Genomic DNA, 21,599 nt, shown 5'->3' with positions numbered 1-21,599 from the left:
GCCCCAAAAAAAAAAAAAAAAGTGGAGAACCTTTTAAAATTTAAACTCTCCTCCCAGCCGATGACACCTTGGCCACGATTGCGAACGATCTTTATAATCATATGACGGACGGGCAAGACATGCGAAACATGATGCTCGAGAGAAATGCTCGTGCAAGATCTTTGAAATGTGCGATCAATTACCAAAAACGACCGATCCGCACTCCCAAACTATTCGGCGATGGGCACTTTGCCCCTCTTACAATTTTCCTGGAGGACCCTCCGGGTAAGTGGTCTTGAGCCCTCTTACGCCTTTGTGCTACCACCCTGCTGCTCTCCCAATCCTCCACTATTCTCCTAAAAATCCGTTTGGTTTAGGCATCAGAGGATCCCCATCGAATACTCTCCAGTAAGAGGACTTTCTTGTCTTTGCTCTTTTATATCGGATCTAGCATTGAAGCGAAGGTCTGGGCAAGATCTTCTCCTCCCAATACTACTTCAAGAGTGACCAACATTGGAGCCATCGCCACCTGAGCATAACGGCTACCATATCGCCACTTGGAAGACATATCGCGATCTTTAGCTGATTTTTAAGGTATGAGCATCTGATTGTCTAAGCACTCTAGTAACTCAGCCAGCTTGGCACCTCGGTTAGGCTGATTCCTAGCAGCAACAGTACCCATATCTTTTGACCTAAGTCTTGGATCCGATTTCAAGATAAATATTATAAAAGAAGAGGCATGGGTTCATATTGTTTCACGGAGAATGAGCCGGTAAGTGCCATGCTTGAACATGTGTCACAAAGAATACACTACACCTGCATACAGCACTTCTGCTGCACATGCTACACATATTGCAAAGTAATAGGTGTTCATTAAAATGAGACAAATGCCACCTATGGGGTTCCGTGTTGCTGATTTGGCAACTTTATAATCAATCCTGTAAATTGCTACAATTCACTTATTGCCGCATAGTAAGAGAATTGTTCGTGTGCACACATTGAAAGCCTCGTAACATTATATTTATATAACAATAAATGATCAAATGGTGCAATATTTATCAGATGTACCCGAAAATCAAAAACTATCAGATGTACCCAAAAATCAAATGGTGAGGTGAGTATTCCACTGGACATATCCTCCACAGGCTTCTGCTCTCATCTTAAATTTCCACTAACATGCTTCTTGATTTCAAGAAATAATTTTGTGCATACATTATTGCATTAAGTATATTCATGGTAATCAGGCAGCTTAAGGTGCAGTATGAATTATGAACTAAGATGGATTGGAAATGTTTGACCAAGATATTACAATTAATATGCTGTTCCATACACGACAGGCTTTAGATGCATGTGCTAACTTGTGAGAAGAATACACCATAACACAACAATTCACAGGATACTCCTTTTGACTTTCGAAAATGTACCTTGATAAAGTCGCAACCATTTGTCAAATTATACGCAGCCAGTCTAGTATGAACATCTCGAGTCAATCATATGCACCTCATCTCTTAATGGGATGGCAACCATCATCAAGTCTTCTTTTCTTGCATCTGAGACTTCCTGCTCTACTGCTTTTGGGAAACAGGGGATCTGAATAGTGGTTAAAAGAACCATGAATAGGGGCCATGATAATTACCTTTTGACATACGATCACTAGAAGCCATCATTTCGCTGCTGCAAACAAGAGGAAAAGAGCAATTTCAGACACATCCATACTGGGTTCTCCACAGTTCAAGCAACATAGCTGCAGCTGCACGGTTCTTAATGGGAACCCAGATTATTTGTCCAAGTACTCAAAAGGAAATCCGAATACCCCTCAAAGAAGATGAATATCATTCAACAGACTCTTAAGTTACAAATCACTTCTTCATTGCTGATTTAATCTCACAGATCTTACCAAACTCTGGAAATTCAAACAAGTTCAAGCAGTCTCACAAAGCTTCTACATCGTTCCAATTAACGGCACAGAATTCTGCACAAATCAAGAGAACATTGTCGAATTATCTTTGTTTTCTCGGTCACCATAAAGGAAGTGAAGATTGTGTTCCTTGGGTGATCCTGTGCAATTCATCTACCATATCTTGCAATATAACTGGTTTACATATTACACCATGAATTCCATTATGAAGGCATTGCTCTCTGGCATTCCTATCAGCATTAGGAGTGAGTGCAACAATCAGTGGCCTGTTTTCTGTGCAATTTTTTTTGATGTGAGCAAAAAATTCATGTCTGTCTTCTTCAAAAATTTGCATGTCAATAAGTAGCAGGTGGAACTGGTTTCTCTTTAAATACAGCATCTCCAAGCAGTGGTACCTAGAAGACACTATGGATAAATGACAGCCAAATTTTCCAAGAAGCTTTCTGGTGAGATAGACATTATAACAATCATTGTCCGCAAGGAGAATCCTCATTCCCTTGAACGGGCATCTGGTAGCCTCAATATCCATATATCTTGGCCAAACAAATCCTTCCCCTGACCGCTCATGTCGTACTCTGATTAGCAGTTCCATATTTTTCTGCAGACTTGCTGATGTGTTGGAAACTGAAATCCTCCCGTGCATGAGCTGCACATATGGATCAAGGTCAATATTGTATCATAATCTGATGGCAGAAGCACTTGAAATTAGGCAAGAAAAATATTTAAAGCTTTAAAAGAACATCAGCACATAGATCTGGAGGAAAAGATGAAAGAACTGGAAAAGGGAAAACAGCTACCAAAATATTACTGAGTTACTTCTGACCTTCTGTTGGAAGGGAGCAAAATTTTCAGCAAAAAAAAAGGGAGCAATTTATAGTTTTCTAAGCACATCAAGTGTTGACATAAAAGAATACATGGTTCCAATCAGTTCCAGTAAGAAACGCTTCTCTTACATCCGAATGACATATCATTTATGCTTTGTGCATTTATTTGTTCTAGCAAATATGTAGTATATTTAAAAGCGACAGGCAAATTCTGAACCTTTTTCGGGATGGGGAAAAAAAACCCAAGGTCCCAATTTATCAATTATCAAAAATAGGGTATGTTCTATTCTATGCTCAAGCCAAAACTTTCAGTTTTTGCATTTTTTTTGATCAACCGGAAAAGAGAGTTCTGCATGTATTACTTTTGGTTGTTACAATTATGAGGATCTGTACGGGCATATATTTAGCCCCATATTGGCTATGTACTAGGCATATCTTGGATACTTATACATGGCAAAATATTTCAGCTAGCCTTTTTGGGTGAAGTTTTGGGTTGTGACAAATGGTATCAAAGCGTGGCCTATGGCCTATGCGGAGTAGGGAACAATGCAGCACGGGCCTATTGAGATTGACCACAAGCCGATCGTGGTGCTTGTAATTAGATTTAAATGAATTTGAACTCTTAGCCTTACAAGGACACTAAGACCTAAACGGGAGGAGTATGAGAGGATCCGTGTGGGTTTGTTTAGTCCCACATTGGCTATGCATTAGGTAAGTCTTGGGGTACTTATACAGGGCTAAAAAACTCAAATAATACCTTCCATCTAACCTTTTTAGGTGAGGTCATAGGTGGGGACAACAACTGTTCTCCCTGATTTAAGAGCCCAAGGTGGTGCGCCTCGGATCTATCTTTCATCCTAGTTGCATGATTATCTACATGAATCACTTTTAGGGTGCTGTCGTTTTGTCTCATGGAATGCCTGGAGGCTAGAAGACCATGCATGAGCATTGGTAATACTCCAAGACTCTTGATGCAAAGTCCAGTGCTAATGAAAACATAGTATAAATGTCAAGACATGCATGGCGCATGCATGGAGGACAACCACATGGTATAGTTGCTGGTGTGCATGAGATATAGTGCATGAACTTGCAGAAGTTTGCAACATATGGCTTTTCGACAAGAGGGATGAGCATAGACCAGGTCGTATGAGGCTCAACACTTGATGCAAAATATGAGATATAATTTTGTTTCTTCTAGCTAGATTTGTAATATAGGTGACTAAAATTGTAATAGCCCAACTCTTCTAGGCTAATGGCCCGGCTTTAAGAGGCCAAGCCCATTGATCGTGCTCTGTTGATCATGGGAGGTGGAGAAGAAGACTCCCAACCTACTTGATTTTGCCGGACTCCGAAAATCCTGAGCTGATTCGATCGTGGGAGGTCTCCTGGTCCTTGGTTGAACCCATCACAAATATCTCGAAACAAGCCACCGATCCCAAGCTCTTGTCCCAAGTTCTTCGCCGGAAAGGGCTGCCGGATCACCTCGCCGGACCGAGGTAAGTGTTCCACGTTGTCTTCCTTTTCTTTTCTTGTGTTTTAGTTGTCATTCACCTCGATCTGAGCCGGCAAATCGCTGGAAAACCATCTGAAATAGGGGTGTTCTATTTCGGTTGTTTTTCCCCTATTGACCGTCGTGACCATTGAATTCTGGTCGAGTTTCACCTCTCTCGAGATCTTTGGGATGGTATGACCAGTTGTTGGGGGAATCAGCCATGGTTTGGCCGAGTTTGGATAGATTCAAGAGCTCCTTTTGTGTTTTATCATCTCTTCTTTGCGATGGCCGATCGTCGTCACCGGCGATGACCGAGGTTGCAGACCACCTGCAATCGCCGTCGGGTGGGGGTTTGGGCCACCGTGGTTGCCACCCCCTTTGACTTGCAGGGGAAAGGGGAAGATGAACTTCCCCGTTCATGAAGAGAGAGATGTTCCTCTCTTCTTCCCTCTCTTCTCTTCCTTCTCTCGCTCTCTCCTCTTTCTATCTCTCTCTTCCCTTCCTACCTCTTTTCTCTAGCATTCTCTCTCTCTCTCTCTCTCTCTCTCTTGTTGACCGTAATTGGTAGAAGAGATTCGGAGGACCTAGTGACGGACCCCTGTGGATGCCGGTAGGCGGTCTAGGTTACTAGTCCACTATATGATTTTTCTTTGATAAATTAGTTTGATTCTATAGAAGTAGAGTCATCTGCGTAAGAAGGTTCCGATCGGGGTACTTTGCACCCCAGCTCATAGATTGTGAGTGGGTTAGTGATTGCTGTGTTTAGTTAGTCTTCAGTAGAGGTAAGAATTCTTATACTTGGTCATCAATATAAATATATATACATGTTTATTGATTTGTACCGTTAGATATGCATCGCAAAATTTACATGGATAGATTTAGCTTGGAATGTGATGGTATGTTTTATATGATTTTCAGTACGAATATACTTGTATGGTTATTTTATATATCAGACATTGAAAACATGATTATGTAAATAATGATATCTTGAATTTGAGAGATATGCACTGTATAAGTGAAAATTGATTTGACAAGAATAACATGTAAATTAGACGAATAAAATATAATTCGGACTAACCTCGTCATGGGATAGCCTCCACGAGCTTATGCATGGGATAGCCTCCATGAGCTTATGCGTGGGATAGCCTCCCCAAACTTATGCGTGGAATAACCGTCACGAGCTTTTGTGTGGAATAGCCTTCACGAGCTTATGCGTAGAATAGCCTTCATGAGCTTATGCGTGAGATAGCTTCCACGGATTTACGCGTGGGATTTTGTTTAGCAGTCTTAGATTGGGTTATGATCTTGCTTAAAGCTAGAAAAATATTGCTATGAAACCTGAAAATCAAGTTAATGAGAAACAAATGACATAACAAAAGAAACTGTTGTTGAATAATTGGTTAAATTTGATATATATATATGTGTGTGTGTATGTGTGTGTGTGTGTGTGTGTTTCTTTAGTAAGGTAATAATGATAGCTTATGTGCATGTTATGTGCATGAGCTTTTCCAGTATTGATATGGTATTCATTTTATCTGGTATTGTTCACTTGATTATTTTCTTATTACTTATGGCGTAGCGGTTCGAAATTCTTACTGGGCTGAAAAAGCTCATATTCTTTTTTACAATTTTTTCAGTCATAGAAGACGTAGTTTTGAATGGAAGGGACATGAAGTTTGTGCAACTAGTAGTTAGTTAGCTAGTTATCTCTATTATTTTTCTGATACCGATGGACATCTGAATCTTTGCAATTGAACTAGTTGATTATTTAATGTTGGTGGTTTTATTAGATTGATTGGATTATAATTGTTGGTATTATGTGGATATTGTACATCTTAGGCCATACATGATCTCTAGGGCTTCGCTTTAGGGATTATGTGGCCGTGTCACATGGTCGACTCAGGAGAGGGGTTCGGGGCTTGACAAAAATCCAGACAAGGTGAGGGTTAAACATTTGAAAATGAATTGTTTAATCTAGGATTAAGGGGGTGTGGAAGGATTTGTTTATCTCTGTCAGTAACTATCCTACGGAGGTATCTTAATTTGGGCTCGACTTGTATCCTCATAGTAATTGTGTAGCTTCTATTTTTAGTGGTTTTACTTTCTTTGTGAGATAATGATAATTCTTAGGTGGTTCCAAAATACCTAACAGGACTAAGTTGTGCTATTTCTTAGACTAGGGGATCACCAATGGCAATGGAAATGGTGAAATGTTGACGTTAAAGAAAAGCCCAGATATAATCATGAGGGGTCTATAGCAATTTGAGATTCAGAAAGTCATAGGATTTTAGTATTGGAGAAATTAAAATATATAATTCAGGTTTGAACCTGATTTCAAACTTCTAGTAAATCTATCTTGATATCATACAGATAAGGCAGCAGAATTATACAAAAGAGCCTTTATGTAAAAATAAATTGAACTTCAGATCAAATAGTTCTGTTTTTTTAATTGACCTGAAGAAGAAAAAGAGAAAAAACAAGGTTTGTTATTGTAGTTGCTGCTGTGACAGAGGAAAAGGAAGATTAATGAGAAAAGAAATCAAGGAAGGAGAGATAGAAAGAAAGAAGCAATCTACCATGAAAAAGAAGATTTAAATATTCAATTTAAACATACAGTAGTTTTAATTTATTTGGTGCATGAGAACCAAGATCCCTTGCTCATATCTTCTCTTCCTGCAACTTTAGACCACTGTGGTATCTCAAATATTTTTGTCAATGAGATTTCTGCTTCGTCTAGTTCTACTGTTGTAGTCTATCTTAAGAAGGGAATTCATTGCGCTGTGTCTGTTAATTATCACATAACTAAAAATCCATAAGACAACATTATCCTTAAAGTATAAATGATAAGATAGGGATCAAATTCAAGTGAGGATACAATAAAGAGAGGGGAAAATGCATGGCAAACAATGTCAAACAACTGGATATCAATGCATGAAGCAGAAGTGAAATTAGCAGCATTCTTAAGTTCTTAATTACCCTGTTCTGATGAAAAGACCACTTCTTATACAGGGTGCAGTGTGCTACAAAAGCTTTAACAGAACCAAATATATGGCAAGATCTCATTCGATATGAACTTTTATTCTACCATTAGTGGTAAATTATAAGAAATTTAGGGATCAACGAAGCACACGAGCAATGCGATAGCAAAATCAAAACAAGTCAAACGCGTTCTCTTTTTTTAACACAAAGTAATGCATCGTTAACCATCGAATAATTATTGAAGCACCAGAGAAAGAAAAGCTCACCTCTGCCAGCTTCCTGCAGAAGGAAAAACTAATCTGGCGATCACCAACATCATCTTTGGATTCCTTCAAATCAGAGATCTTATCTTCTTTTCCCAAACCGGTTCTGCAAACTTCGAACTTTAATGCAACCATCCCCTGACCAAAATTCTGCTTCCCAACTACGTACTTACCATGTGAGCTTCCATCATCGGTAGCATCCTCTATACACAATTGGAGAGAAACGGTCCCCCGATCACCAGTGCCCAAAATATTCTGAATCGTGTATAGCAAAACCTGAAGTATTCGCCTCTCATCCCCGAGCACTGGTCCAGGATTACCTCCGGAGACATGGAATTCAAAGGATACACCTCGACAAGCACACAAAAGCCTCGACACGCTCACAACCTCCTCGACCACTGACCGAACGTGAAAGGGCCGCAATCTCAGCTCCACTTTACCCTGCTCGAACCTACTGACGCCAGCAGCTTCCTCGATGAGGGAGGACAGGACGAGCCCCGCTTTCACCATGGCAAGCTGCTCCGTGCTCAAATTCTCCAGCTGCAATGCTGACAAGAGTGCCGCCACCAAACGGATGGGCCCGACGACCTCTCGAGTCATCACGCTCTGAAGGGACTTCCGGGCCTCTTTCGTCATCAGTGCCTCGCGGTGGGCTCGGTCGAGAGCCAGGTTCTGCTCCACGAGCTTTTCCCTCATCAGCAGGGACTCTTCCAGGACGGCGGCATGGGAGAGGGCCATGGCCACCTGGTCGGCGACCACCTCCACGACGTCGACCTCGTCGGTCGTCCAGACCCTGTTCCCACCGATGGGAAGCACGAGGAAGAGAATGGCATACGACTCCTCCACGAGCTCCGGCATGCCCTCGTTGAACTTGGACACTCGAGGCAGCCGCATTCGGATCGCGGCCACCGGGCCGACGGGCTCCGACTCAGTGGCTCGGACCAGATTGGAGTTCGGGTCGAGTGTCAAGACCTCCTCCCTTGTGATGATCTCGGCGACGTCGGAGTCGGCAGTGGGGATCGAGACTTTTTGGTGGTGGTGGTGGTGGTCGAGACGACGGCGGTTGAGGTGGTGGGTAAGGGAGAGCGAATCGGGGGAGGTGGGCATCCAGATGGCGCAGTCGTGGAGGGAGAGGGCGTCGGCGAGGTGGACGAGGGCGGTGTGGAGGATGGTTTGGCGGTCGAGGGAGCGGCGGATCTCGGCGGTGAGCAAGCGGACGCGCCAGGTGGCAGCCTCCTGGCGGCGCATGCGGCCGAGGTCGTGGCCGAGGTCGCGGGCCTTCTGGCGAAGGAGGCCATCGCGCACGAAGAGGCGGAGGAGCTGTGGGATGATGGGGAGGAGGGTGACGGCGGTGGCGAGAGAGACGAGGGCGGTGAGTAGCTTGAGGACGACGAGGGAGAGGAGGAGGAAGAAGGAATGGGGGGCGTAGGTGAGGGCGGCGACCAGGTGGGTGAGGCCGCAGAGAACGATGAAGGCGCCGAACTGGAGGATGAGCCAGCGGAAAGGGAAGATGGCGGAGCACGTGACGAAGTAGAAGAGCTCCAACGGTATCGAGAAGTAGGCCAGGGCGATGAGGAAGTCGCTCACCTTCTGGCATTGGAGGACGTTTTCCAGGGTCCACAGGGAGGTGGGGTTCTCCTCGCAGCCGCCGCAGCGGGCGAAAGACCACGACCACGACGACGACGACCGCATGGTGTTCGACGGAATGTCCGAGCGGCGGGCGGCTGGAGGTAGCGATGACAACGTCGGAGGCAGGGCATCTTAAAAAAGAACTCAAGGGGGGAGGAGAGTGACTGCAAGAAATTTGCCACTGGGAGATTTTTTTAATCTATTTGTCCCTCTCCTCTGGAGATTGTTTTGGCGGCGTCCTCCGTATCTTTTGTCGGACCCCAAACAAATGGGGGTGTCAGCACTGCACTTGCGTCCGGAAGTGGAGAAGGGTGCTGGAAAACCGGCGGCCGTGTCCCTCGGTTTTGGTTTTGGTACGTGGGGTCTCAAGTTCACGGGAGAGGCGATAGGGTTGAACCTGGGAGCATCCAAGTCTATTGATCAAACACCTCATCCATCAATCACCGTTGCACCAGCTATTCATCGGGTCATTTGATGCTCACCGCTTTAACTGCAGGAGGAGACTGATAGCACCGTGGCGTACGACTACGAGACGATGAATGCGATTTGAAACTCGGGTTCATAGGATCCAAAAATATTTTGCTCCGCCGCCATTCCATTCCCCCGCTTGGCACTAAATTTCAGCATGGGTAAGAGTTTATTTAAATAATTAAGCTGAAAAATTTATAAAATTTATAAATTAAACCAATACAACTAGCAAAATAATAAAACTATAAATTTATATTCATAAATACTTAATATAATTTTAAAAGAGGCTGGATCCTAAGCCTATAAAGAGCTAGTACTCCAATTAATGTCTAATTAATTAGGTCTCTTGCGCTGGCATTCTTAATCTTTTGTCGGACTTTTTTGTTTGCTTTGTTGGTTGCTTAGCTCGTTGCACGAGCGCGAGATGCAATCCACTTTGCGAGGGAAGAGAGAAATTGATGCGGTCGAGTAGAGCGAGATTTTGAGTTGTTATTTTACATGAAGGCTACCTATTTGTCAAGTGTCATATGCCTTCGGCTGTTACCATTATAGGTTGTCACGGCTAGCTATAAATTAATTAGATATTGCATGGTCTTGGAGAAAGATTATGTTTAGATTGATCTGCCTCGATAACAATATAAACTATATGAAGATATCTACATGCCACCAAACAACAGCGATAAGAATCCAATAATTTGGTTTTGTTTTATCTTGTTGGATATTAATTAAATAAATATAGGTCACATTTGAATGTGCAGTTTAATTAAAATCAATCATACAAAATTTTGAGTATATCTAATAAGGCCAAACGAAGCTTGCTCCACTAAATCAAACCCAATCCGACCAACTTAGATCCAACACAAGCCAATCAGACTAGACTCAACTAGACTCTAACCCATCCAAGTGAATATCGCTAATAACTTATTGGATGCAAATAGATAAAATCAGTAGGCTTGCAATTTTTTTACTAATAATCAAATTGTGGCTTTTGTCGCTAGAATTTTCTAGATATGTGGAATAGATTTTATACATCATATTTACTTACCAGTATCTTTATTTAAAAAAAATCTGTACTATATTAAAAATCATTCTGGGGTCCTTTGGATCCCTTAAAGGCTAATTACGTATGTTTCGGCTTCTTAATTGAGATCTCTCACTGCAACAACCTATTGCCCTCTTGCATTTTAGCAATTCTACTTGTCCGCAGACTAGCACTAAGTTACTTTGCCTGCTAGCTCTTGAGGTGTTTTATGTACATTGTTTTGGTTTCTTTTTAGATCTATCATAACCCAGGACTTCATCCAAAAAGGCTAGCCAAAAAATATTATTTTGATTTCTTGATCCTATATAAGTACTTAAGATCTACCTAGCGAATAACCGATGTAGGACTAAGTACATGCCTGCATAGATCATCACATACTCCCTCCGTTTATGTCTTGGTCTGCTCTGATACCATTTATCACAACTCGGGACCTCACCCAAAAAGATTAGCTGGAAGGTTTTATTTGGATTCCTTGATCCTATATAAGTATCTAAGATCTGTCCAACAAATAATCAATGTGGGACAAGGCACAACGCTTGCATGGGTCATCACAAGATTAGACCATGGTTTGTATAGGTTCACTTTTCGCAACCATTCCACTACTTCAATAGAATGATGGTATAAACAATGATATTGAAGATAAGTGATGTCTACCAACATCAATTTTTCGGCTTGAGGCACGAGCATTGCTAAGAGATAGGCTGTATGCTTACTTGTGACAAGCTTATGGTAGTAGAGGATGTGATTTAACTACGTTTTCTCTCTCACCCCCGCACCCACCAACCCCGACAGTAAAATTGGAGGATGAACCTATGCAATTCAATTTACCTTATCATAATGCATGTTTTGCATCACAGAGGGCCAGCTACATAGCTGCCACATCATCTGATTGTGAAAATAGATGATTATTCGATACCTTATTGCAATGCATCATATTCGACAACCAATGCAATACATTGTGTTTGACAACCATCCATATCCATGATAAAATGATATGGTGGCTAAGGAAGGCTATACAATCCTCTGTGGTGCAAAACATGCAGATCCAAAGACCCAGAAGTATGATTGCATGAAGCTTGCTGCCGGCTTGGCAGTCCTAGGCACCCTCCACCAAGGGTATGATAAAGATCTTTTAGAACATTGCACGAGCATAGTTTCTGCCTAATAATAAGCCCAATGTCAATTTCTCACAACCTCCGGTGATTATAACATAGCTTAAAGGCTCATGCAACTACTCTAGATAAAACTAATAATTATTTAATAAGGCTAGCAAATTAATCTATGAACATCTTTACGAAGAGTATTATGTGTGCTGCAGATCATGTAGACACTGGTCTGCACTTGCAACGGATGGACAACTATTTTATCCACATGGTCTCTTCGTTGTTGGAAAACCTTCTTCATTTATATTTATCTTTGAATTTCAGATGCTGGAAGATTTTGACCGGTCGCAAAAGATTGAATCTGCGCATGTACTTAATGCGAATGCCTAAAAATTATAATTTTAGAATTTTTTGAGAACAAGGGCTTTATTGGCCAGCTTAATCATAAATCTGTTCATCCTAGTCGAGAACTTGATCTCAGCAGCTTTGTTTCTGCTCAGTTATTCATCCACTGGTTTTTCTGTAATGACTTTGAGTTAGGCCTTTCTACCTTAGGGATTAAAAACACCCATTGATTCTTTAAAAATCGCCCACTATCATTTAGATGGGTCCCATCAATGAATGGTTACTGATTGAATAAATGCTGGAACACTGTCAAGTAAATATTCTGCCTATGAGAGCACCTACTATTGACTTGAAAGTAGGAGGTGGTTTGGCGATCTAAATCTGAGGCAGCGAAATTTTGAGCAGACTGAACACCGAAGGGAAACCTGAATTATATGAATTAGACAGGATCCGTACTTTAAAATACGCTCTTACGGTCCCACCATTCGATTGACACCAGAAAAATAAGTTCCTGTCTCCCACAAACAAAATCTCATTTAAGGGGACGGGGGAGATCTCAAGAACTCAGATTTGCATTGCAGATGAAAGATTTACCTTTATTTATTTTTTTCCGGTGTGGATAAAGATTTGCCTCCCGATTAGATACTTACAGGTGTTATTTCGGCCTGTTTTTATCTAATACTTTGATGACTGCCGCTTCTCTGCACTCAAGTCAAGAACGAAACAATTAAAGCCCTGCTGCCTGCTGCAAAAGAGGTAGCTCATCTATCTTTACAGAGACGCAGGATAAATGTGAGCATACTCCTAATGATCTATTTAAGTACTTTCCGCAATTCAAAGTTCTGTTATTGTTTCTAAGTGGCATCCTGAAGTTTTCATACCCTTCTGTTTTCCAGCAGTGCAGCGATTCATACCTGAAAGGATATAGGAACTGAAATCGAAAGAGGAACTCATGGCCGTCCCTTGCAGTTTTAAGTTATATAGATCCAACGAGACACTCCCTGAGGCAACCGAAACACTCGCTATGCACATAGATAAGCTTCCCGTTTCCTAACTTGCAGTGAAAATTTCCTATTTCTTCAGCCTCTTCACCAACTGCTGCCGTGCATGGAGAAATCCTGGTTGGCCATTGTTGGAGATTCCACCTGGTGAGATGGCCGACTCTCTGATACAATAATAAAATATGTGGTCCGGAGTAAGTCAATCACTAGCGCCTTTTCGTTGATGTAGACAAATACTCCCCAAGCAACGTCTAGTTGGAGCCTAATTAATAAACTAATGAAGCCTGCATTACTTTGCAACTTGAGCTTGATGTTGCGCTTTGGCTAATGTATATGTCCTCTACTACATGCAAAGGTGTCACGTTAGCTTAATTATGAAGCATCCATGAACCTTTCATCTCAATGTTCTACCTACTTCACCATTTTAAATTCATTTTTGAGCTCACTGGTTAAAAATCAAATTGAGGGGCTAAATCCTTGCACTACCGCTAATTGCGGTAGCATATACTTCACAACCCAATGAAGCTTTGGGTGGTACTCAGATAAGGATGCCTCTCGGAAAAATTACTTCTCAAAAATTGAGAGTGCAAACTGGTGGTCTGGAGCATGGAGAACATGGTAATAACATCTTAGCTAGGTATGCATGCACCAAAGTATAACCTACATATTTATGTCACCGAATGACTCAAAAATAATAATGCCAAAAATGGCATCATTAGATATTTCTGAAGAATGCACAAGATGAATGAAGCCCGTCTTATTTTGAGAATGGCATTAGTGATAACCATGTTTCATGTAGGTAGTCGTATGCTGAACCTAAATCCTACATCAAAATAAAAATAAAAATAAACAGGAGGCTAATCTTGAACATAAAATCCATCATAGGCCGGAGATGAGACCACCAAATCATATGCACAAGCTAAATGGGCAAGAATTTTCACTGAGGCAAATGAATATACTCCTAGCAATGTAGTAGATATATAATGATAAGTTGATGATTTTTACTGCGTTAGGAGGATCACACTTTCTGGATTACCCCAACGGATGAACCTATGAGTTTTTTTTTGTTCCCTTCCAGAAAGTTGATTCCATCGAATAGGTGGTAAGTTCATTCACTCGGCATGCATTTATACCATTACAAGAAGAGGGCTATTAATTATATGGACAGATCAGCTAACTGGAAGGTGGCAGTAACTACTTTCGAGCTACGTTGCCCTAATAGCAATCTTGTAAGCGTGATGAATTCTCTTTCTGAGAAAATAAGCATGATGAATTCTCATCAGTTAACAACTCCTTTAGAGGAAATTCACATGTACATAGGTGATTTGACAGAAACTTGCAGCCAATCTGAACCTTGCTCTAGACCTAATTTTTTGTAGTTTTAAGCCTCGCACAGAAGCTCCAGATTAGAATCCCTTGGTTATTGCATTCTTGACGTCTTGGTTATTAGCTAGCCATGTGTGGTTCCAATTTAGGAAAGGCAATGAGGGATGCGAAGAGTAGGTATCATCAAGAGCATGACTCTAAGGCTAAACGCTTATTGAATGCAATAGAAGGGTACAAGGGATCGATTACAAAGTATCTGTAATAATATTTTTCTGCTCGTAGGATGGAAGAAGGTTTGACAGAAAGATCAAACACACCCCAAATACCATGAAAAAAAAAAATGAACTTCTAAATATTTTGGACAATATTAAACATCTCCATTTCCTGTCTCCTTTCCCTCCCAACTCTTGATTTAACTTTCGTGCTATCCGCAATAATTAAGGAGGATATCATTCTATGATGAAGTGAGACAAGTGTTAGTATCTTCTAATTATTGATGTTCTTCATTGCTTGTAAGCTAAAAGCGAGCAAGCATGAGATTGGATAATAGAGAAAACAGTCAGGAAGATCAGCAAAAGTGTTATAGCTACTAAAGAAAAGTACCCGGTGCCTTTTCTTAGTTTAATCTTCATCCTTCGTGTAAAGCATATGTTAGTGGGAGAATAAAACAAGGCAGTAAGTACAATTAGCTTGCAACCTCCTCTCCATATCAAACAAGATCATTCTGGTCTGTCGTGGATCGATCGGTGGGCTCCGGCCCCAGCCTGAGCTCGAGGTCCAATCCCGTCGCGTCCGCTCCAACGCCCGGCCTTTGCACCTCTCCCACCGGCTCCCCCCCACGGCCACCCGATGGCGGATCATATCCCCGCGATGGCCTCTCCACAAACAAAGGCAGCTGCTGGGGGCTGCCATCGGGGGTCATCTCTCCAGGGTGATGGTGCTGATCGCATGGAGCCATCCATGGCCATTGAGAGGCGAACCTTCCATCCTCACTTCCGGGCAGCGTTTGCGGCATGTAGCTATGAAGGGGCGGTGGATACGGGGGAACGATGTCGCTGGAGACGGCAGCAGAAAATTGGCTTTGACTGGGGGACGGCTGTTTAAGCTTGGCTCTATCCTTTCTGTGGATGTTCATGTGCCCCCCGAGCGCTTGGGCGTTGGAGAATCCTCTCTTGCAGAAGGTGCAGTCGTAGGACCGGGTCTGGCTGCTCTGGCCGTCATGCTCGTCGGACGCGGCCGGCTCGATCTCGTCTGATCTGGGACAATCGGCTTCCATCGCTCGCCGAATGAAAGGAGGGGAGCCGGCCAGGGAGGGGTCGACTGAAGGAAAGGGTCCGTTTTTATACCAGTAAATAAAAGGCAACGCTGTTTTTCTCGGATTAAATAAGCACTGTCCTACTGACCGCATTATAACCACCTAACAAAAAGAAAAAAAAACTCAGCAGATTATAGAATCAAGGACGCATTGTGCTGCTTTGAAAGGGCCGAAGGTTAATCAAAGCAGCTTTGGTTATAAAATTCACTTGGCGTGTTTGAATACTTCCAATCACCACCGTCTAAGGTGTTGATCTGACCTTGAGGGCATTGATGTTGGCTGCTACAAAAGGACAAGCTACGGGAGGCATCATTGTTGTCGTCAGATTGGAGCATGGACGTAGTTATCAGAGGCCCTCTATTAAAGGAAGCTGGCAACATGGGGTTCGCGTAATAATCCCAAGGCCACGGTGATACGACGACGGAGACTCTGAAACCAACGTGTTTCTGACTTGCCAAAACAGGTTAAAACGTCAGTTGTGACCTTTTATTAGGAACCTTGGCACTGCCGTTGTCTATCGTCTCCTTAAAACCCATTGCGAAACTCGTGTGAGTTTCTTTAGCAAAAAAAAAAACTCGTGTGAGTTTCTCTCGACTGTCGCAAGGCCATCATGCCTTCGCAAGAACGAGTAGGGATTCCAAGGAAAGTTCCGAGCTTTCTGACACATTCGCCGTTCAAACTTCAAACCAAAACCCTGGCCTTGTCATATATGGTGGCTGTGGTCGCACGAAGGAGGGAGGAAGGGATAACGGTCCCACAAAGAGGACCAATTTCCTGAACTCGTCCTGGTGACGCGGTCCTATTCATCGCCAGTTCGCCACCAAGGCAATTGTTGTTATCGCGGCATTGGATTCGCCAACATTCTCGCTTCTCATTATTTTTATTTTTCTATTTCGTTTCTGCCGGCCGGTAATACCCGCCATTAATTAATGGGTCTTCCCTATGGTACTTTTTTATATTATTTTATTAAAATATAGGAGATATTTTGACCGTTCATTTTTTTCTTGGGTATTTAGAAAAACAGGTTAATTACAAGTTAACAGCCTTCTTTATTTTTTGCTATTTTGCCGAATGGTGCAAGACGACGCTGCCTCCGCCGCCCCATCACTGTCTGTCGCCATTCTCGTCATCCTCAGCCTCATTCTCATCTGCATCGGCGACGACCCAGCTGTGGTCTCCCGCCCACCACAGACCGCCCCACTCGCCCCCAACCTAGCTAGCCCTCATCTATGGTGGCGACGGTCCACCCATCACAAGTCACAACCCCCCTCCCCCGGCCTCGAACGCAGCGGAGACGACCCAACCTCTTCCTCTTCCATGGCGTACACTCACAGTCCCAAACCAAAGATAACTCGTGTATGCCTACCAACTAAGACCGCAAATGAGGGAGGTTGATATCCTGATTAGACTTGATTTATTCTATTTTTAGGGCCAGATCTAAGTTTTTTGAATTTGAATCCGATCCGACTCAATCCAATCCATTTAAAATTTAAATAATTTTATTTAAAAAAATTAAAAAAAATTTAAATAAATTTATTTATAAGTAAAGTTATTAGAGTATTTACTTATATCTTTATTCAGATTTAATTGGATTCAACTCGAATCTAAATTTTTCTAGATTGAAACCGAATTATATATAGTCCTTACCTGATCTGAATAATTTTTTTGATCAAAAATTGTAGCCTAAGACTCAATCCGGCTTGGCCTGATTTTTTTATTGAGTTGGGTTTAGATCCAACATTTGGACCGGGCAAAAAACAGAGCTGGGTGCACCCGTGACCCACCATTTGCACCCCTCCCACCACCTCAGAGCGTCTCCAATGGCCGTCGCCGTCGATCACCATCACGGTTTCAAGCTCCTCATCTGGAACCGCCGCTGCCGCCCTCCTCGACCTCTATCCTCCCTCCTCCACTCTCCCCCTCAAGCCAGCCCCTAACTTCCCCGCAGCGTCTCCATCCCTGTCTCTCCTCTCCATCGCCGCTGCCAAACCCGACGAGCCCGCCGACCACATTGCCCGCATCGAAAGCGTCTGCGATCGCCGCGCCTGGGCGACCACATCCTCGTGGTTGAGGCGGCCATCGCCATGGCCTCCAGTACTCAGCCAATCGACGACCCAGCACCCCTCCTCCTCCTCCTCCTTCCTCGTTGACCTCTTCCCCGTCTGCGGCGGCGACGACCCAACCCCCGCTCCTCCTCCTCCTCCCCCCTACCTCACCCTCGGCGACGACCCGGCGACCCCTTCTCCTCTTCTTCCTCCTCCTCTGTCCGGGTCCTCGTCATTCCTCCGTCGTCGCCTCCTCTCGGTTGAGCCCTACGTTGCCGTGGCGCTTCCGCCACTCTCTCTCTCTCTCTCTCCCCCCCTACCAGAGCAGGCATGGAGGCTGAGGAGGGAGAAGGGCGTTGGGAAAGTGCTCGACCTGTTCCTAACCGACTGCAATCGGTTGCCGATGGCTAAGTCCAAGTTATCCTTGTTGAATCCAATGGTCAGAGCAGCAGTAAAAGAACAAAAATATCTTTCCGCCTTTTGGCGGACCATAGCAAAATCTTTGACTTATTTGAAGCATATATAATTATGGCCAGGCAGGGGCAGTCCTGGAAGGCTCTAGCAGAAGAGCTGCTGGTGCTGGCTGGGGTCCACCTCGGTCGTTTACACACCACGTGGCTGGCTACCGCTGACTATTGGTCATCGTTTTGGGCTTTTTACTGGCTTCAAGATGCCCAGCTTGAGGGCTGGCCTGCTAGCTGGTCAATTGTTCTGGCAAATTTCTCCAATGCAACCTAGACCTGCGTTCAGGATTTCTTTCTTATTTAATTATTATTGGTAAGTGTAGAGGAGTCATCATCGTAAGTAATATGCTACTTATACTCTGAAAGAGTTCCCCATCTTGAATGTGATCAAACGCTGTAGAGTTTCACATGTCTGCACGTTAATGTGAACATACTGGCGGAGGCCTTCGTGGCAAAGCCTTCTATATACGGAGGGCACTCCAAAAGGAGGCAAAATAGATTTCCTGTTCCAATGCTGGTACCGCTGAATGATCCGGGCCGTATCTATCAAAATCTTACTTTAAATGAAATGATACTAGATAATTCAATGAGACACAACTTAGTCCCAGGTAAAGTGAATCTTGCCATCCACCCCAACTACCCGTCTTCCAGTTGACTTAGCAGGGATCATTTTGTGCTATGGAGCGTGAATTACGATTTGTAAGTCACACTACTTTTTTTTAAAATAAAAAAAAGGGGGTAAAATAAAAGATCTCTTGTTCGACTTCGCCACAAACTCCATTTTCCGGCAAGGTCCCATGCTTTCTTGTTTGTATTCCAGGCCCAGCTCACAATGGCATAAAGTCTGATCTTCTCAAGGTCGTAGCCGGCCCATAATTTGGTGGGGCCAAGCCCCCAGGCCCCAGCGGACGACGGTACATGAGGCCAGCGGGACTCCATTATTAGTAAGATAGGCGCCCATCGCGCAACTCCATTATTCTTATTATTTTGTCAAAAAAGAAGAAAAACCCGATTTGATAGTGGGGCGGACCCTTGTTCCGTTGGCCTCGTCGTCTATATAACGATAAAAATTTCGTCTTCTAGAAGTAAATTTTCCGAGTCTTTCAGCTCGGATACTTGGACCCGTCGGCTGCCAAAAGTCAAGCCAGCAGCACTACGCTGACCTATGCGAGAACCCTATCTAGTCCATATTGCACTTGGATTTCTCCCCCCTAAAAAGAGAGAGAGAGAGAAATATTGCACTCAGATATGGTCAAAGTTATCCTTGATTTCTCTACATGAAACAACCCGTCCATTGCATTTCGGGGAAGCAGAATAATTCAACCTTCCGGCTCGTTGTAGAACACCTACCGGGGATTAAGCGATCGAAGAATTTCTAACTAGTGGATTTCCTTTCAACAGTTTTCACCCCAAAAGGAATTATTTGGACAGGTAGAGCTACAAAGGTTACGCAAACACGGCACCCAGTTTATTCTTGTCGGTTGGCATATTGCTCCAGCTAGAAAGTAAACTTGCATGATCCTTCTTGACTGGATTTCCCTCCTAGATCTTCAGCAACTGAAACAGACGGGTAATTTTACGGTGATGATGGTCTTGCCAGTCTCTCTCTCTCTCTCTCTCACACACATACACACACACACAATTATATATATGACCCTATCATAATCAGCAGATGTAGAAGGGGAAAATTTAGACCTAAATGGTAACGGGTATGCTTATTAGATTGACCATGAATGTATACACGAGATGTCTCCAATACCATTATTGCAATGCTCTTATATCTTATTAAACATACATTCACCTATCGGCATCATATAATAAATTTGTCAACCATAGTAAGAGTGATTTTAATTCAAACTTAGTTTAACAACTACTTCGTATCTGATGACAGCTAAAACTTTTGAATGTTGTCTTGTCTGGACTTTTTTCTTAAGGGAACAAATTGTCAGCAAAATAAGGAAAGCAAAGGAAATGAGCTGTAAAGATCAAGTGCTTCTCTTGAGTACATGAAGCTTGACAGCGAGACTCGTTCAAGGTATCGGAAAGAGGACTGGATCCTCATGGTAATTAAGGCCTGTAACAGCCTACTTCAAGGTGATCGGGCAGACTAAATTTTTCGCAAGCGCGTAGTCTGAATTTTGAATTTAAGTGCTATATATAGATGGAAAAGGAACAGAACATACTTAAGGTTTAGGAGGGTCAAAACACCAGTCTAACCAGAGAACCACTTATTAATTTGTAACCATAGTAAGACATTGTGCAATTGTCTCTACTAAAACATTAACATCCATGCGCATGTTGTCTAACAAAACATGTCCATATCCTTCCTGCATGATGATGGACATAGCAGTTCAAATACTAGCTTTCGCTGGGACATGTCGCGCATCTCGTGCCATCTAAATTCCAAGTGCCATCAACATATAACGCTAAAGCAAGTCAACTGCTCTAGGTTTGTTTGGTTCCATACGTGTACCTACTAAATGAAACAGAAGTTCATGTAGCAGTTGCAAATGATTCGCTACAAAGTTTTGTAATTCAAAGAAAGATATAATCATCTAAACATTGCAAACCCGTTTTTCATTCATTTCTTAGATTTCTCGGCTTTCCAGTCCATCACAATGAGCTTTTTTCCAAATTAAAAAAAAAAAATCACTCTGATTAAGATAAAATGAAGGAAGCCCCTCACATGCCAGAATTGGACCGACCTACTTTGATGCGCCTGTAGGTATGATTGGTGCATCATGCTGAGCATTGCATCAGAAACAGTAAGCGTTTGACATGGTTTGTTGACGTACAGAAAGGAGACATCTGGCATACGTGGGACATGGATGCACAAGAAAAGTTTGTTGACATGCGCATGTCAACAAATCATGTCAATGCCAGGGTCTCTTTATCAATTTCCATCCCTAACGATCATGATACTGATAACGCATGCGTGCTGTATGTGCACCACAGCAGTACTGCTGCAAAAACAGTGCAGCTTGCAAGTGCAAGGGGAAAATCTTCAATACAGTTTCTGATTATAGACGATGCCTCGTCTCCTTCCAATTATTGGACCAAAAAGAACAGGACAACGGAACTTAAGAGTGTGAGTCTGATATGCAAATTAATCTTGATGCTCGATCCACTTGTCAGGTGAACTTGCAAAAGCAGCTCCAAGATGGATGTTAATATTGGCTTGGCTTGGACATGTTGATGATTGCGTGTGGTGCGTGCATGCTTGAGGAGGGAGGGCGAGAGAGAGAGAGAGAGAGAGAGAGAGAGAGAATCTAGAACATATATGCTTTAAAGTCTCAAGTGAATAGATTAAGACCGGATCCAGTTGTACATACTTGCATGTAGTCCAAAACAGCTAATAAACAATGAAATAAATGATCAGCGCAGTTGATTCCGTTCTGCTCAGACA

The 21,599-nt window shown here is 42.9% G+C and overlaps 2 protein-coding genes across 3 annotated transcripts; both read right to left on the bottom strand.

The window, feature by feature from the left end:
- Positions 1–1,213: 1,213 nt before the first annotated feature.
- Positions 1,214–9,471, bottom strand: LOC103715679 (ethylene receptor 2-like). Of its 2 annotated transcripts, none has more exons than XM_008803398.6 (2): positions 7,459–9,471; positions 1,214–2,543 (listed from the first exon to the last, which is right to left on the bottom strand). In XM_008803398.6, exons 1-2 carry the CDS (start codon positions 9,145–9,147, stop codon positions 1,998–2,000), a joined length of 2,235 nt encoding a protein of 744 aa, XP_008801620.3. In that variant the 5' UTR covers positions 9,148–9,471; the 3' UTR covers positions 1,214–1,997. The 2 variants fall into 2 exon arrangements, with proteins under 2 accessions (XP_008801620.3, XP_088558353.1); XM_088702227.2 differs by lacking the exon at positions 1,214–2,543 and adding an exon at positions 5,414–5,551 and having other exon boundaries at positions 7,459–9,256.
- A 5,607-nt stretch (positions 9,472–15,078) lies between these two features.
- Positions 15,079–15,645, bottom strand: LOC149752942 (transcriptional regulator TAC1-like). The gene has a single exon (XM_089924613.1). It carries the CDS (start codon positions 15,643–15,645, stop codon positions 15,079–15,081), a length of 567 nt encoding a protein of 188 aa, XP_089780739.1.
- Between the last annotated feature and the right edge of the window lie 5,954 nt (positions 15,646–21,599).

The sequence above is a fragment of the Phoenix dactylifera genome, chromosome 8 (genome assembly GCF_051530095.1).
Source record: "Phoenix dactylifera cultivar Ajwa chromosome 8, Ajwa_hap1_PhDact_Kaust_v1.1, whole genome shotgun sequence".
Lineage (NCBI taxonomy): Eukaryota > Viridiplantae > Streptophyta > Magnoliopsida > Arecales > Arecaceae > Phoenix > Phoenix dactylifera.
This window is presented reverse-complemented; position numbering and strand designations above follow the sequence as displayed.

What these genes read in the sequence shown, in the direction of transcription:
- LOC149752942 (XM_089924613.1), bottom strand. Translation starts at nt 15,645, where the DNA reads ATGGAAGCCGATTGTCCCAGATCAGACGAGATCGAGCCGGCCGCGTCC.
- LOC103715679 (XM_008803398.6), bottom strand. Translation starts at nt 9,147, where the DNA reads ATGCGGTCGTCGTCGTCGTGGTCGTGGTCTTTCGCCCGCTGCGGCGGC. An exon ending in TCTGCAGGAAGCTGGCAGAG is followed by an intron (nt 2,544 to 7,458) that starts GTGAGCTTTTCT and finishes CCATATGTGCAG; the next exon opens with CTCATGCACGGGAGGATTTC.